Here is a 14,389-nt window from a genome sequence, read left to right on the forward strand (position 1 = left end):
CTGGGGGATGGACAACAGAAAATTGGGTGAAGAGAGATGTCGGACAGGGCAACATATGACAAAATTATAATTTATAAATTATCAAGGGTTCATGAGGGAGGGGGAAGTGGGGAGGGAGGGGAAAAATGAGGAGCTAATGCCAGGGGCTTAAGTGGAGAGCAAATGTTTTGAGAATGATGAGGGCAATGAATCAACAAATGTGCTTTACACAAATGATGTATGTATAGATTATGGTAAGAGTTGTATAAGCCCCTAATAAAATGATTAAAAAATTTTTAAGTAAGGATGTTACTTACTTTTGAGCACTAAGGTTTTCCTGACCCAAGCCATGGTATCTTCAATTGCCTCATATGTATGTGAAAGTTGGATATTGAATAATGAAGATCAGTGAAAAACCAATTAATTTGAACTATGATGCTGGCAAAGAATATTTAGAATTCCACAGACTGATAAAAGAACAAACAGATCTATCTTGGAAGGAATAGAGCCAGAATGCAACTTAGTGGTAAGGCTGGTGAGACTGCATCTCGTGTACTTTGGACATATTATCAGGAGACCAGTCCCTGGAGAGCAGCATCATGCGTGACAAAGTGGAGAGACGGTGGAAAAGAGGAAGGCCGTCAATGAGATGAACTGACAATGGGCTCAGGCATAAGAACAAACGTGAGGATGGCGCAAGCCCGGGCGGTGCTTTGCTCTGTTGTCCATCGGCTCGCTCTGAATCAGGCCTGATGGGGCTGCACCCAACAACAGGTTTGGCTCTGCACAGTCTATTACAAGGGTCCTCAAACTTTTAAACGGGGCCGTTCACTGTCCCTCAGGCCCGTTGGAGGGCCGGACGATAGTTAAAAAAAACTATGAACAAATTTCTGTGCACCCTGCACTTACCTTATTTTGAAGTAAAAAACAAAACACCCTGCGGGCCAGATAAATGTCCTCGGCAGGCCACGTGTGGCCTGCGGGCTTTAGTTTGAGGATGCCTGGTCTACTACATGTAATAAAACGTACTTAATTTAATGAGGACCTTATTGGTTCTTTAAATTGAAATGGTGCTGACCTCACAACGGTTTTTGCCTTCTTTGCTAGGAAAGAAGGCTTTACTAAAAAAGTTCTGTGTTTGAAAACTGCTATTTCTTTTGCATTATCATTTGTACTCCAAGGAGTCATGAATGCTTTAGATTTTTTAACATTTTGAATTTCAAATTCTCTAGCTGATCATAAAGCTAAACTTATTTTATGGAGGTTCAGTAAACCATTTCAAAATAGATAAAGGTATTTTGTCGTTGTTTTTTAATGTTACTGGTTTTCTTGTTGAAGATATACACAGCAAAACATGTATCAATTCAATGATTCCTATGTGTACAATTTAGTGACACTGGTAACATTCTTCAAGTTGTGTAAACATGCTCCTCTCTTTTTCTGAGTTGTTCCTTCTCCATTAACATAAATTCACTGGTCACTACGGTTCCTATCTAATCTTTGAATTGCTGTTGCCAGCTTGACCCTATAGAGAGAGTTCTTTTCAGAAGAGCATCATGCTCATAGCAGACATTTCTTACTAGTTAAGCTTAAGTATGGAGCCTTTGTGGTTGTAGTGGGCTACGAACATCAAAGCAGATTGAAACCACCAGGAGCTCCAGAAGAGAAAGAATGGCTTTCCACGTCCATAAAGATTTATAGTCTTGGAAACCCACAGAGGTAGTTTTACCTTGTCCTAGAGGTCATTATGACTCTAAATGATCTAGACCGTGGTTCTCAACCTTCCTAATGCCACAACCCTTTAATACAGTTCCTCATGTTGTGGTGACCCCCCACAACCATAAAATTATTTTCGTTGCTACTTCATAACTATAATTTTGCTACTGTTATGAATCGTCATGTAAATATCTGATATGCAGCATGTATTTTAATTGTTACAAACTCAACATAATTAAAGCATAGTGGTTCATCACAAAAACAATATGTAATTATATATTGTGAACTATTTGTTTCTAATTAGAAACAAATGAAATTTTGTCTTGAAGCAGTATTCATGCTGGGTACTTGTATGTGGGTGTATCTGTACGTGGGTGGACCCGTCTGGAGGCGGATAGAGGAGCAGTGTCTCGGTTCCTAAGAGCATCAGAAATATGTGTTTTCCAATAGTCTTAGGCGACCCCTATGAAAGGGTCATTCGACCCCCAAAGGGGTTGTGACCCACAGGTTGAGAACCGCTGATCTAGATGGTAGTGAGTGAGTAAAGCTAAACTACTGTTTGTTTTACAGAAGGATTCAGCAAACATTTTGTTTGGTTTAAGGTATCAAAATGGTCTCAGGGCAATAGTTTCAGGGGTTCATCCAACTTCCACAGCTAAGAATTTGAAATTCTGTTCTGCATTTTCCCCAAATTAATATTTTGTAAACATACTTTCTTGAACTAGAAAGTTTTCAGTGAGTAGGACAGCCTTGTTTTTATATCCTACTGACCATCATGATTTTGGTTTACTTATATTAGTATATTTGGGGAACAGGGTAAAAAAAAAAAACTCTTGGGTTAGAGTTGAAAGACTATACACACTTCCTTAATTCAAATTTGCACAAGAAATTTTGATTACCTAACAAGAAATAAACACTAAAAGATAGAAATATTTTGTTTTATAATGTGCACAACAAACTGCTAGTAAACAAGTTTATAAATATTCATAATTCTGTGAATGAACCCAATTACAGTGAACTTAAATTGCAAAGTTAAACTCTTTGTTTCTATTAGTAACTTTCTGGCTAGTTAATTCCACCCAGTACCATCTGTCTTTGCATCAAGGCTGTAAAATAGATTTTTTAAAATTACTATAATAACCTACCATGTAGAGAAGAAATGATAAAGAAATTATTGTGTGTGTTTTGAAGCTTACCTCTTTGTAGCACTTCTTTACAATTTCATAACTGGCATTACCCCACACTGTTATATGTTCCCGTTTATACTGCTTTACCAATTCTGAAACCTACAAATGGAAATTTAAAATGTCAAATATGTTTGTTAATCCACTTACATTTCACTTTAAAAATTAATCACAATTGACCACCTGCCAGTGGACAGTATAAAATTTTGGAAAAACCTGTATGCAAATTCAGATTACTTTTATAAAATACAAGAAATTATTTACATTTTACCATTATACAATTTATCAAGGAGCATATATGCAACTATTTTGGAATTTTACATAAACTATAAATGAAACAAGTTAAACAAGAAGTTAATTGAAACCCAGGGACAAGGGAACAATAAGAGATCTAAAATCTATGGCAATGAGGGCTTGACAGGGTGTGACCAAGAGAAAGTACTGAGAGGCAAATGAAGGTCAAACATGATAGTGGGACAGGAGGAAAGCTAAAAAAAAGAGGAACGAACTAGGAAGCAAAAGACATTTATAGAGGCATAAATTTTGGCATGCATATATGTAAATACAAAATATATATTGATAGGGATATAGTTCTATGTACATATATTCATATGTTAAGCATTAAAGTAGCAGATGGGCCTTGGGTCTCTACTCAAATACTCCCTCAATGCAAGATTTGTTCTAACAACCTGGCATTCTGTGAAGCTCACCTTCCCAAAGCGATCACTTAAGTCAAAACGGGTGCATAAGCAAATGTGATGAAGTAAGCTGATGGTGCCCAGCTATTAAAAGATATAGCACCTGGGTCTTAAAGGCTTGAAGCTAAACAAGCAGCCATTTAGCAGGGAAGCAACAAAGCCCACATGGAAGAAGCATACCAGCCCGTGTGATCACGGGATGACTATAGGATAAAGTATTAGGCATCAGAAGACCCAAAACAAAACAAATATATAGATGCAAATGATGGGGGTCAGAGTGGAGACCCAAAGCCCATCTGTAGATAATTGGACATTTCCTCACAGAAGGGTCAGAAGGAAAGAATGAGACAGCCAGGGTGCAGTACAGCACCGATGGAACACACAACATTCCTCTAGTTCTTCAATGATTCCTCCTCCCCACTACCATAGACCCCAGTTCTATACAGGTAAGAGTTCTCAACACATGGAATCCAGGATAGATATACCCCTCAGGAACAGCAATGGGAGTAGCAATACCATGAGGGGGAGGGTCAAAGGGGATGGGGTGGGGGGAGAAACAGGGAACCGACTACAATGAAGCACAATTCCCCCTCCCTCCCTAGGGAGACGAACAACAATAACATGGACAAAAGGAGACAGCATGCAGTGTAAGATATGATAATAATAATTTATAATTTATCAGGGATCCATGAGAATGAGAGGGAAGGAGGGAGGGAGGGAAAAAGGAGCTGATACTAAGGGCTCAAGCAGAAAGAAAATATTTTGAAAATGATGAAGGTAACATTTGTACAAATGTGCTTGATACAACTGATGTTTGGATTGTTATAAGACCTGTAAGGGGAAGGGTCTTGGGGAGATGAGCCAGTCAGGGTGCGATGTAGCAACAATGAAACATACAACTTTCCTCTAGTTCCTAAAATGCTTCCTTCCCCCCTCACTCCCTCCCCCACTATCATGATCCTAATTCTACCTTACAAATCTGGCTAAACCAGAGGATGTACACTGGTACAGATAGGAACTGAAAACAGGGTATCCAAAGCGGATTATCCCATCAGGACCAGTGGTGTGAGTGGCGATACTGGGAGCGTAGAGGGAAGGTGGGTTGGAAAGGGGGAACTGATTACAAGGATCTACATATAGCCTCCTCCCTGGGAGACAGACAACAGAAAAGTGGGTGAAGGGAGACATCGGACAATCCAAGATATGACAAAATAATAATTTGTAAATTATCAAGGGTTCATGAGGGAGGTGGGAAGGAGGGGAAAAAATGAGGAGCTGATGCCAGGGGCTTGGGTAGAGAGCGGATGTTTTAAGAATGAAGAGGGCAATGAGTGTACAAATGTGCTTTACACAATTGATGTATGTATGGATTGTGATAAGAGTTGTATGAGTTCCTAATAAAACGATTAAAAAAAAAAGACCTGTAAGGGCCTGAAGATAAACAAGTGGTCATCGAGCTGAGAAGCAACAAAGGCCACATGGAAGAAGCACACCAGCCTGTGTGATCATGAGGTGTTGATGGGATCAGGTATCAAGACCCAGAACAAAAGATCGTGAATGAGGGGGAGTGAGGAGCAGGGACCCAAAGCCCATCTGTAGGCAACTGGACATCCCCTTACAGAAGGGTCACAAGGAAGAGATGAGCCAGTCAGGGTGCGGTATAGCACCAATAAAACATACAACTTTCCTCCAGTTTTTTAATGCTTCTTCTCCTCCACTATCATGACCCCAATTCTACCTTACAAATCCAGCTAGACCAGAGCATGTACACTGGCACAAATAAGAGCTCAAAACACAGGGAATTCAGGACCAATAGTTAGAGTAGTGATACCAGGAGGATAAAGAGAAGGTGAGGGGTGGGGAGGGAAGGGGGAACTGATCACAATGGTCTACATATAACACCCTCCCAGGGGGAAGGACAACAGAAAAGTGGGTGAAGGGAGACATTGGTCAACGTAAGACAAGAAAAAAATAATTTCTAAATTATCAAGGCTTCCTGAAGGAGGGAGTGGGTAGGGGGAGAAATGAGCTGTACACCAAGGGCTCAAGTAGAAAGAAAATGTTTTGAGAATGAGGATGGCAACCTATGTATAAATGTGCTTGACACAATGGATGTACCTATGAATTGTGATAAGATCTGTAATAGACCCCCAATAAAATGATTTATATTAACAAAAAATCAAGAAGTTAATTGAATTAATGCCAGTGTGATTGGTTCACCGGCGTTAACTTTTCTCCACAACTGAGAACTGACCACTTTCTGCAAAGATGGTCTTTCAGGATATTATTTACAACAACGAGGGAGTTCTCTAGTATCACATTTCCTCCAACACGGCGATCTACGCAGTCACTTAGTGCAGCCCTGTTTGTGAAGACTGAAACCTTAAATACCTTCTTAATCAGCATATTGTTGTTGACTTTGATATCGATGTTAATAGGAGTGTTGGGGAAGGCCTCAAAAACTTCCTTCAGTAATGGAATTCGGTTATCTTTTCCTTCACAGTGGCATTCTAAGAAAGCAAAATTTTTAAATGTAGTGTTAGGATACACTATTTTCGATGATTACAAAAGTTATGACATTTAGACTTCTCTAAATCTCTAAGTTGCAAGACATTTTCAGAATGAGGAAAAAAACAGAGAAAAGAGAAGAAAAATAATCCCAAATCTCACAATTTGGTCATAACAATGTGACCTCTATTATTTTTATTTCATGAATTTAATATAGATATAATATAGTACCATATATACTAGTCTATAAGCCGTTTTTCAGCACATTTTTAATGCAGTTTTTGTAGTAAAATTAGGTGCCCTGGCTGGTGTTCGTGTAGGCTTACACTCCAGGAGATATGGTATATATAGCATAATGGGACTGCACCAGTGGTTCCAAGGAAGAAAGGGGTGGCTTTCTCCTCCCATAGAAATGTACAGCCCAGAAAGGCAGAGAGGCAGTTCTAGTCTGTCCTATAGGGTCAGTATGAGTCAGAGTTGACTCAATGGCAGTTGGATATCTGGTTTATAATACAATGTATCTACAAATTTTAACCTGATCTTTTCATGTACCTAAAAAATATTTTCCTGGCCATACACTGGCTCCTGTCACTTATAAACTAAAATGTCAAACTATATGGGAAGTTCATGTTGACTAGAACTGTGCTCCATAGTGATTTCAATGGCTGATTTTTCAGAAGTAGATAGATCAGTAGGTCTTTCTTCCAAGGCACTTCTGGGTGGGCTTGAAGTTCCAACCTTCACGCAACCTTTAATGCAGCCAAGTGCGTTAATGTTTGAACTACTGGGGAAGTATCAAATACATGGGGCTCTTTAAGTTGAATTAATATGAAATAAAACTTAAAATTCAATTCCTTAACTGTACACGTGGGGCTATAGGGTATTGCATTGGATGGTCCAGATGCAGAACATTCCCATCACAACAGAAAGTTATTTTGGACAATATAGCTCTCATGAAGGGGAAATTTTTGTTAGCATCTAAATATGAATAAAAAATTAATACAGCAGTCAAAGAGCCTGGGGCAATATTTTAGATGTATGCAAGGCTCAACCAAGAACACGGTAAAATCTAACAGACACAGCTTAGGAATAGTGAAATGACACATTATGCTATAACTAACTTTATTGCATTTAGCAGAAGGGGAACAAGCAAATTAAAATGTGTGCTGGGTGGTGGGCGGAATACACTAAGGAGATGTGAAGATTTAAATTAGATGACTGAACTCCCTGGAGTATTGAAAAGGAGTTGGGAGGATGGGGAAAGCTTGTGTGCTGTATTGTTCTGGGCAGAGAATAGCCAGCTGAGAAATAGGGACTACAAATGGTAAATATTAAAAGATAGGAGGTGAAAATCAAGGAGCATGTGATAGAAATCACTGGATGATGGAATGTTGAAACGGCTCCCAGTACATACTAGAACTTTAAAACTGATAGCCACCTCTAGGTTATTCAAATTATATTTTCCATGAGAAAAGGCTACTTTCAAGTAAAATCAATGATAACTGCTTAGTTCATAAATTTTTATTTCGCTTTTAATGTAGCCTATGGCCCACCAAACGATCTTTTCAAAGAGAGCACTTACTTCTCTATTAGAGTTGGGAACCACAAACAAAGCAAGAGGTCTGAATTTTCTATTCTTCCAAAACTTGATGCTCTCTTTCAGAATTAAAAGAAAGGTAGGAAGAGTTCTGAGCAGGGGAAAACAGTAAAAACAACAACAAAACCCCCCAAAAGACCGAAGAATGTCCTAACATGAGTCGAGTTTTTACAGTATATTTATCAGTCTGTCTCAAATACAGTAAACTATATTGGAGACACATTTATGAGTTAAAAGCAATATAAATGAGTTTATTACATGTTGTAGTTGTCTAAAACTTGAAGAGTATAAGGCATTGCTATTAACGTCGCCTTTCGGAGCTCTTCAGATGGAGAAACAGTATGGTACTGCTAAGGAGGAAGTCTGGTTTCAAGTCCTAGTTCTGTCATTTACTAGCACCACCTTGATCAAACTGGTTTGCATCTGTAGGCCTCCCTCAGTTTCCTTATCTATAAAAGGAAGAGACAGGAATCGATGATCTCAAAGGTCTCTTCACATTTTAAAGTTTCATGATGTTATGAGGAAGATATAAAACTAGCAACAAACTGTTTTTGTTGTTAAGTGCCATTGAGTCCCTTCCACCTCCTAGTGACCCCAGCAGAACTAAACATTCCTCCATCTTGCTCCATCCTCACAATTGTCCCTATGCTTGAATCCATCTTTGCAGCCACTGTGTCCATCATCTTGTTGAGGGCTTTCCTCTTTTTGTTGTCCCTCCACTTTAACAAGCATGATGTCTCTCTCCAGCGACTGGTCCCTCCTGATAACATGTCTAAAGTGCATAAGATGAAATCCACCAGCTTTGTCTCTAAGGAACATTCTGGTTGTACTTCTTCCAAGACAGATATGTGCAGTCTTTTGGCAGTCCATGGTACCTTCAATATTCGTCAGCACCATTATTCAAACACATAGATTCTTCTTCAGTCTGTCTTATTCAATGTCCAACTTTCATATGTACATGAGGCGATGGAAAATACTCTGGCTTGGATCAGGTGTACCTTAATCCTCAAAGTAACCTTTTTCCAACACTTTAAAGAGATCTAGTGCAACAAATTTGATCTCTTGATTATGAATCCAAACAAGACAAACTCCTTGACAACATCAATCTTTTCTCCATTTATCATGATGCTACCTATTGGTTCAGTTGTAAAGATTTTAGTCTTCTTTACATTGAGTTGCAATCTATACTGAAGGCTGCAATCCTTGATGTTCATCAGCAAGTGCTTCAAGTCCTTACACTTTAGGTAAGCAAGGTGTGTTATCTGCATATCACAAGTTGTAAATAAGCCTTCCTCCAATCAGGATGTCTCATTCTTCTTCATATAATCCAGCTTCTCTGATGATTTGCTCAGTTTACAGATTAAGTAAGTATGGTGAGAAGATACAAACCTGATGCACACCTTTCCTGATTTTATTTTTTTTATGTTTTTTTTTTTTTAAGTTTAAGGCTATTTAATGAACCAAAGAATCAAAAATCCCATTGAACTTGAATAACCAGAAAAATATGGTACACTTCACGAATTTGTATGTCATCCTTACGAATCCTTATCATTCCAATTTTAGTACATGTGCTGCTGAAGCAAGCACCTCTCCTGATTTTAAATCATGTAATATCCCCTTGTTCCCACAATTGCTTCTTGATCAAAGTACAAGCTCTGCATGAGCACAATGAAGTGTTCTGGAACTTCCATTCTTCTCAAGGCAACCCAGTTTGTTGTGATCCACAACGTTGAATGTCTTGGCATAGTTAAATAAAATACAAGTAAACATATTTCTGGTATTCTCTGCTTTCACCCAAGATCCATCTGACACCAGCAATGATATCCCTTATTTCATGTTCTCTCCTGAATCCAGCCTGAACCTCTGGCAGTTCCCTGTTAATGTACTGCTGTAACCATTGTTGGATGATGCTTAACACGATTTTACTTGCTTGTGATATTGAACTGTTCTATAATTTGAACATTCTGTTGAGTCACCTTTCATTGGAATGGGTACAAATATGGGTTTCTTGCAGTCAGGTGCCCAAGAGGTTGACTTCCAAATTTCCTGGCATAGACAAGTGAGTACTTCCAGTGCTTCATCAGTTTGTTGAAACATTTCCATTGGTATTCTATCAATTCCTGGAGCTTTGTTTCTGGCTATTGCTTTCAGGATAGCTTAGACGTCTTCCGTCAGTACCGTTGGTTCTTGCTCATAAGCTACCTTCTGAAATGGTGGGATGTTCATTAGTTCCTTTTGGGACAGCGACTCTGTATATTCTTTCAATCTTCTTTTGATGTTTCCTGCACCAACACTCTCATGACAAAGTAAAATATTATAATGAAATGTACACAGTCAGAGTTAGAAAACCAAAAAGAAAAAAACCACACTCAAGAGTATCTTAAACTGAAAGAATATTTTTATTTATTTATTTTTTTAAAACATTTTTATTAGGGGCTCATACAACTGTTATCCCAATCCATACACACATCAATTGTGTAAAGCGTACTTGTACATCATTTCTCAAAACATTTTCTCTCCATTTAAACCCCCTACATTAGGTCCTCGTTTTTCCCCTCCCTCCCCGCTCCCCGCTCCCACATGAGCCCTTGATAGTTTATAAATTGGTATTTTGTCATATCTTGCCCTGTCCAACGTCTCCCTTCATCCACTTTTCGGTTGTCTGTCCCCCAGGGAGGAGGCCACACGTAGATCTTGTAATCGGTTCCCTCTTTCCTACCCATTCTCCCTCCACCCTCCCTGTTTTGCCACTCACACCACTGGTCCTATAGGGCTCATCCATCCTGGATTGAAAGAATATTTTTAAAAGTCAAGCACTGAGTTCCAATATTGAAAGAGTCTCTGGGCAAAGCAACAAATGAAAACATGTTTTCCTCAAAGGACATTTAACCTTCGCAAGCTTTGGTTCTACTGCATAAAAAATGTATAAGAAAATCTTCATTCCATGTGAAAATTTATACAATTTCCACAATTTATACAAATCAAGATTTTTTAACAATGGGTTTCACATTGGGCTACTAATCCAAAGGTCAGCATGACGCCACCAGCGTTATGTGAGAGAAAGATAAAACTACTATTCCCATAAAGATTTATAGCTCCAGAAACCCTCTGGAGTTGTAATATTCTGTTTGATAGAATCCTATGAGTCAGAATCAACTCAATGGCAGTGGCTTTGCTTGTTTTTTCTCTTGGATTTATAATCCAGTTTATTACAATAATGGAAACAATGTGTCCTCAAACCAACACAGCTTAATGATACTTATCTAAAGGTAAAATGAAACACATATCAGGCTTAAACATCATTTAGAGACAGCTATTTTAAACAATGTTCTGATCTTTATTTGGCTTTCTAAAGCTTCAATTATTTGCAAGCCACAACAAAGCCTATGACATGTGTATACTTTTGAATTATTCAGAATATTAGCTGATTTGTGATCTTGACACAAATATATCTGTATACTTGCTCAGCACCTGCTCTCAAGATGATGTATTTTCTAGTCTAACCTGTAATAACTAAAAAGCTCAGGTTAGACAGGTTATCTTTGTGAGAAATATTCCCAGAAAAGAAAAACATTGCTATGCTGGTCATTAAATAGTGAAGATGACTACAAAATCGATTGTTTACTTGACTTATAGACTTATCCATTTAAAATACGAAGCAGTCAAGTGTCGTAAAATTAAATATAAAATCATTGGAAAGGGGTTCTTCTTGTTTCTTTCCATTGATTCTCTTATTTTTATGAGGGAATTATACACATTATAGTTGTGTTAGAGCTGAGAAAACAAGCACTGAATACAGTACTTTGGACCAGAACTTACTATATGAGAAACATATGTATATCTGCTTCTTTACATAAATAAATTTCATGTAAACGATTGTACTAATAATGAAAACCTTTACCTCTTTGAAACGTGACATCCAATTTGCCAAGGTAAGGTGGGAGTTCCTTTAAAAGATATGATTAAAAGAAAGTTAGTTCTTAAAAAATAAAGACTTTACCCCAGCCATTACTGGATTATCTTTTTTTGGCATTAATGAAAACCTGAAATTGTAGCAGTCTCAAGTTTCAACCTGACAGTTCAATGTCATAAAAGCAGCTTTTTCAAAGCCAGACATACCTGTGCCAACAACGTGAGTGAGATTAAATGATGAAATTTTATTTTCTTGAGTGGTTTTTTGGGGAGTTACATCATTTCATGTCAACTTGAAGATATATAAAAGTATAGGGGTGGTGTTCAACCTATCATTCAGGTCACAGCTTGATGGTGCCTCCTTGTGAGTGTGACCTTCTCATAAGGAGGGTCCTGGGATAAGCACCCACCTCCCTTCTCTCTCTGCTTTTACCAACCTGATGGCTGACCCTGATTGCTGCCAGAGTTCTGCCTCCGCCACTGGATCCACATGACCCTGCACCCACCAACCTATGCTATTCCTGAATTCTGCATCACTGCTTGTGACTGCATGAGTCTGAAGAAGGCCTTATCGACTAGCACTGGATTTATGGACTTGAGTTGGACTGTGCTGATATGTTGTCTTGATATACAACTACTCCTTGATATAAATCTCTTTCTCACACATAACAAAAATTAAAGTGCTTTACTATCTTACATTTAGAAAGTAAAGATTTGCTTTCTCAAAACATAAAAGAAAAAAACACTACATGTTTACAAACAACACCCTTAAGAGAAACCTCTTCAACCCACCCTCTATTGCCCTTGAGTTGATTCCCACTCAGTGAGCCATAGGACAGAGCAGAACTGCCCACAGGGTTTCCAAGGCTGCAGCTCTTTCTGGAAGTAGACTGCCACAACTTTCTCCTATGGGAGTGGCTGATGGCTCCAAACTACCAAGCTCTCAGTTAGTAACTCAACTACTGCACTATGAGGACTCCTTAGAACCTTCCCAGGGGTAAATTGTTCCCTATAATTACTTTCCTTTTATTGCCTATGAAAAAGATTTTAATAGGCAAATATAAAGAATCAATCATTTAAAGAAAAATTTACTATCATAGAGAAAAATCCTTAAACTTACTGATATTAAAAAAAAATCACAATAAAATTTCATCTAGCAAATTAGTAAAATTTTTATATTATAATGCCCAGTAATGGCAAAGGTACAGCACAATTTGAATTATTCTGACATCAATAAGCTACTACAAGTCTTTTAAACTCTTAAAAAAAACAAGCTGACAATAAGAATTCACTGTCATTAAGGTGATGTCGACCCATAGCGACCCTATAGGATAGGTCAGAACTGTCCCTGGGGATTTCTGAGACTGTAATTCTTTACAGGAGTAGAAACCCCATCTTTCTCCTAAAGAGCAGCTGGTGTTTCAAACTGCTGATCTTTCAGATCACAGCCAAAGCCTAACCACTATGCTATCAGGGCTCAAGTTAACAATAGAAAATTGCAATATATAGTGCTGTTATTAGGTGTTGTTACAGTATTACAATAGATCCTAAGACACTATATTCTCAACTTTTTACTCAATAATTTCCCTTCTGTGAGTTTACTTAAGGAATTAATTTTAAATACTATACAGAGAAAATTGATCTTTAGGTAAATACCTTTACTAAATATTTTATGAATGTATTTATAATTATATTATAAGATGTACTGTATTCAAGTTTTTTTAAATCGCCATTAAGTCAATTCTGATTCATTGCAACCTTGTAAGACATAACAGACAGGTCTGTCTAAATAAGATAGGCTGGATGAACAATCTGGAGGAGAAAACAACGGGACTGACAGTTCCAGGGAAACATGGGAGAGGGGGAGGTGGGGGAAAGGTAGTGGTGTGAACAAACCCAGAGACAAGGGAACAACAAGTGATCCAAATCGGTGGTGAGGAGAGTATGGGAGGCCTCGTAGGGCTTGATCAAGGGTAATGTAACCAAGAGGAATTGCTGAAACCCTGGTGGGGACTGAGCATGATAGTGGGACAGGAGGGAAGTCAATGGAAATAGAGGAAAGAGCTGGGAGGCAAAGGGCATTTATAGAGGTCTAGATAAATACATGTACATATGCAAATATATTTATATTGAGGATGGGGAAATAGATCTATGTGCCTATATTTATAGGTTTAGTATTAAGGTAGCAGAAGGACATTGGGCCTCCACTCAAGTACTCCCTCAATGCGAGAATACATTCTTCTATTAAATTGGCATTCTATGATGCTCACCTTCCCGACACAACTGCTGAAGATAAAGCGGGTGAATAAGCAAATGTGGTGAAGAAAGCTGCTGGTGCCTGGCTATCAAAAGATATAGCGTCTGGGGTCTTAGAAGCTTGAAGGTAAACAAGCGGCCATCTAGCTCAGAAGCAACAAAGCCCACATGGAAGAAACACACCAGCCTGTGTGATCACGTGGTGCTGAAGAGATCAGTTATCAGGCATCAAAGAACAAAAAATCACATCCTTGTGTGCTCACCTCCATGATAGGATCGCTGAAGACAAAATGGGTGCATAAGCAAATGTGGCAAAGAAAGCTGATGGTTCCCAGCTACCAAAAGATATATGGTCTGGGATCTTAAAGGCTTGAAGGTAAATAAGCGGCCACCTAGCTCAGAAGCAAAAAAGCCCACATGGAAGAAGCACACCAGAAGGCGCGATCACGAGGTGTCTAAGGGATCAGGGTTATCAGGCATCATCAGAACAAAAAAATCTTACCATAGTGAATGAGGTGGGGGAGTGTGGAGTGGAGACC

At 38.6% G+C, this 14,389-nt stretch overlaps 1 protein-coding gene and 1 pseudogene across 2 annotated transcripts in view; both read right to left on the minus strand.

Moving 5' to 3' along the window:
* GDPD1 (glycerophosphodiester phosphodiesterase domain containing 1) overlaps nucleotides 1-14,389 on the minus strand; it is a 41,898-nt gene that overhangs the window by 11,511 nt on the left and 15,998 nt on the right. For both annotated transcript variants that reach the window (XM_013005758.2, XM_045299670.1), the window contains exons 3-5: nucleotides 11,584-11,629; nucleotides 5,969-6,087; nucleotides 2,892-2,981 (exon numbers count right to left, since the gene is read on the minus strand). In XM_013005758.2, coding sequence (XP_012861212.1) covers nucleotides 2,892-2,981; nucleotides 5,969-6,087; nucleotides 11,584-11,629 — 255 coding nt within the window. The remainder of the gene's footprint in view (nucleotides 1-2,891; nucleotides 2,982-5,968; nucleotides 6,088-11,583; nucleotides 11,630-14,389) is intronic.
* On the minus strand, nucleotides 9,181-9,269 carry LOC115872928 (annotated as a pseudogene).

The sequence above is a fragment of the Echinops telfairi genome, unplaced genomic scaffold (genome assembly GCF_000313985.2).
Source record: "Echinops telfairi isolate 266 unplaced genomic scaffold, ASM31398v2 ScPeMD7_7458;HRSCAF=8496, whole genome shotgun sequence".
Taxonomy (NCBI): domain Eukaryota; kingdom Metazoa; phylum Chordata; class Mammalia; order Afrosoricida; family Tenrecidae; genus Echinops; species Echinops telfairi.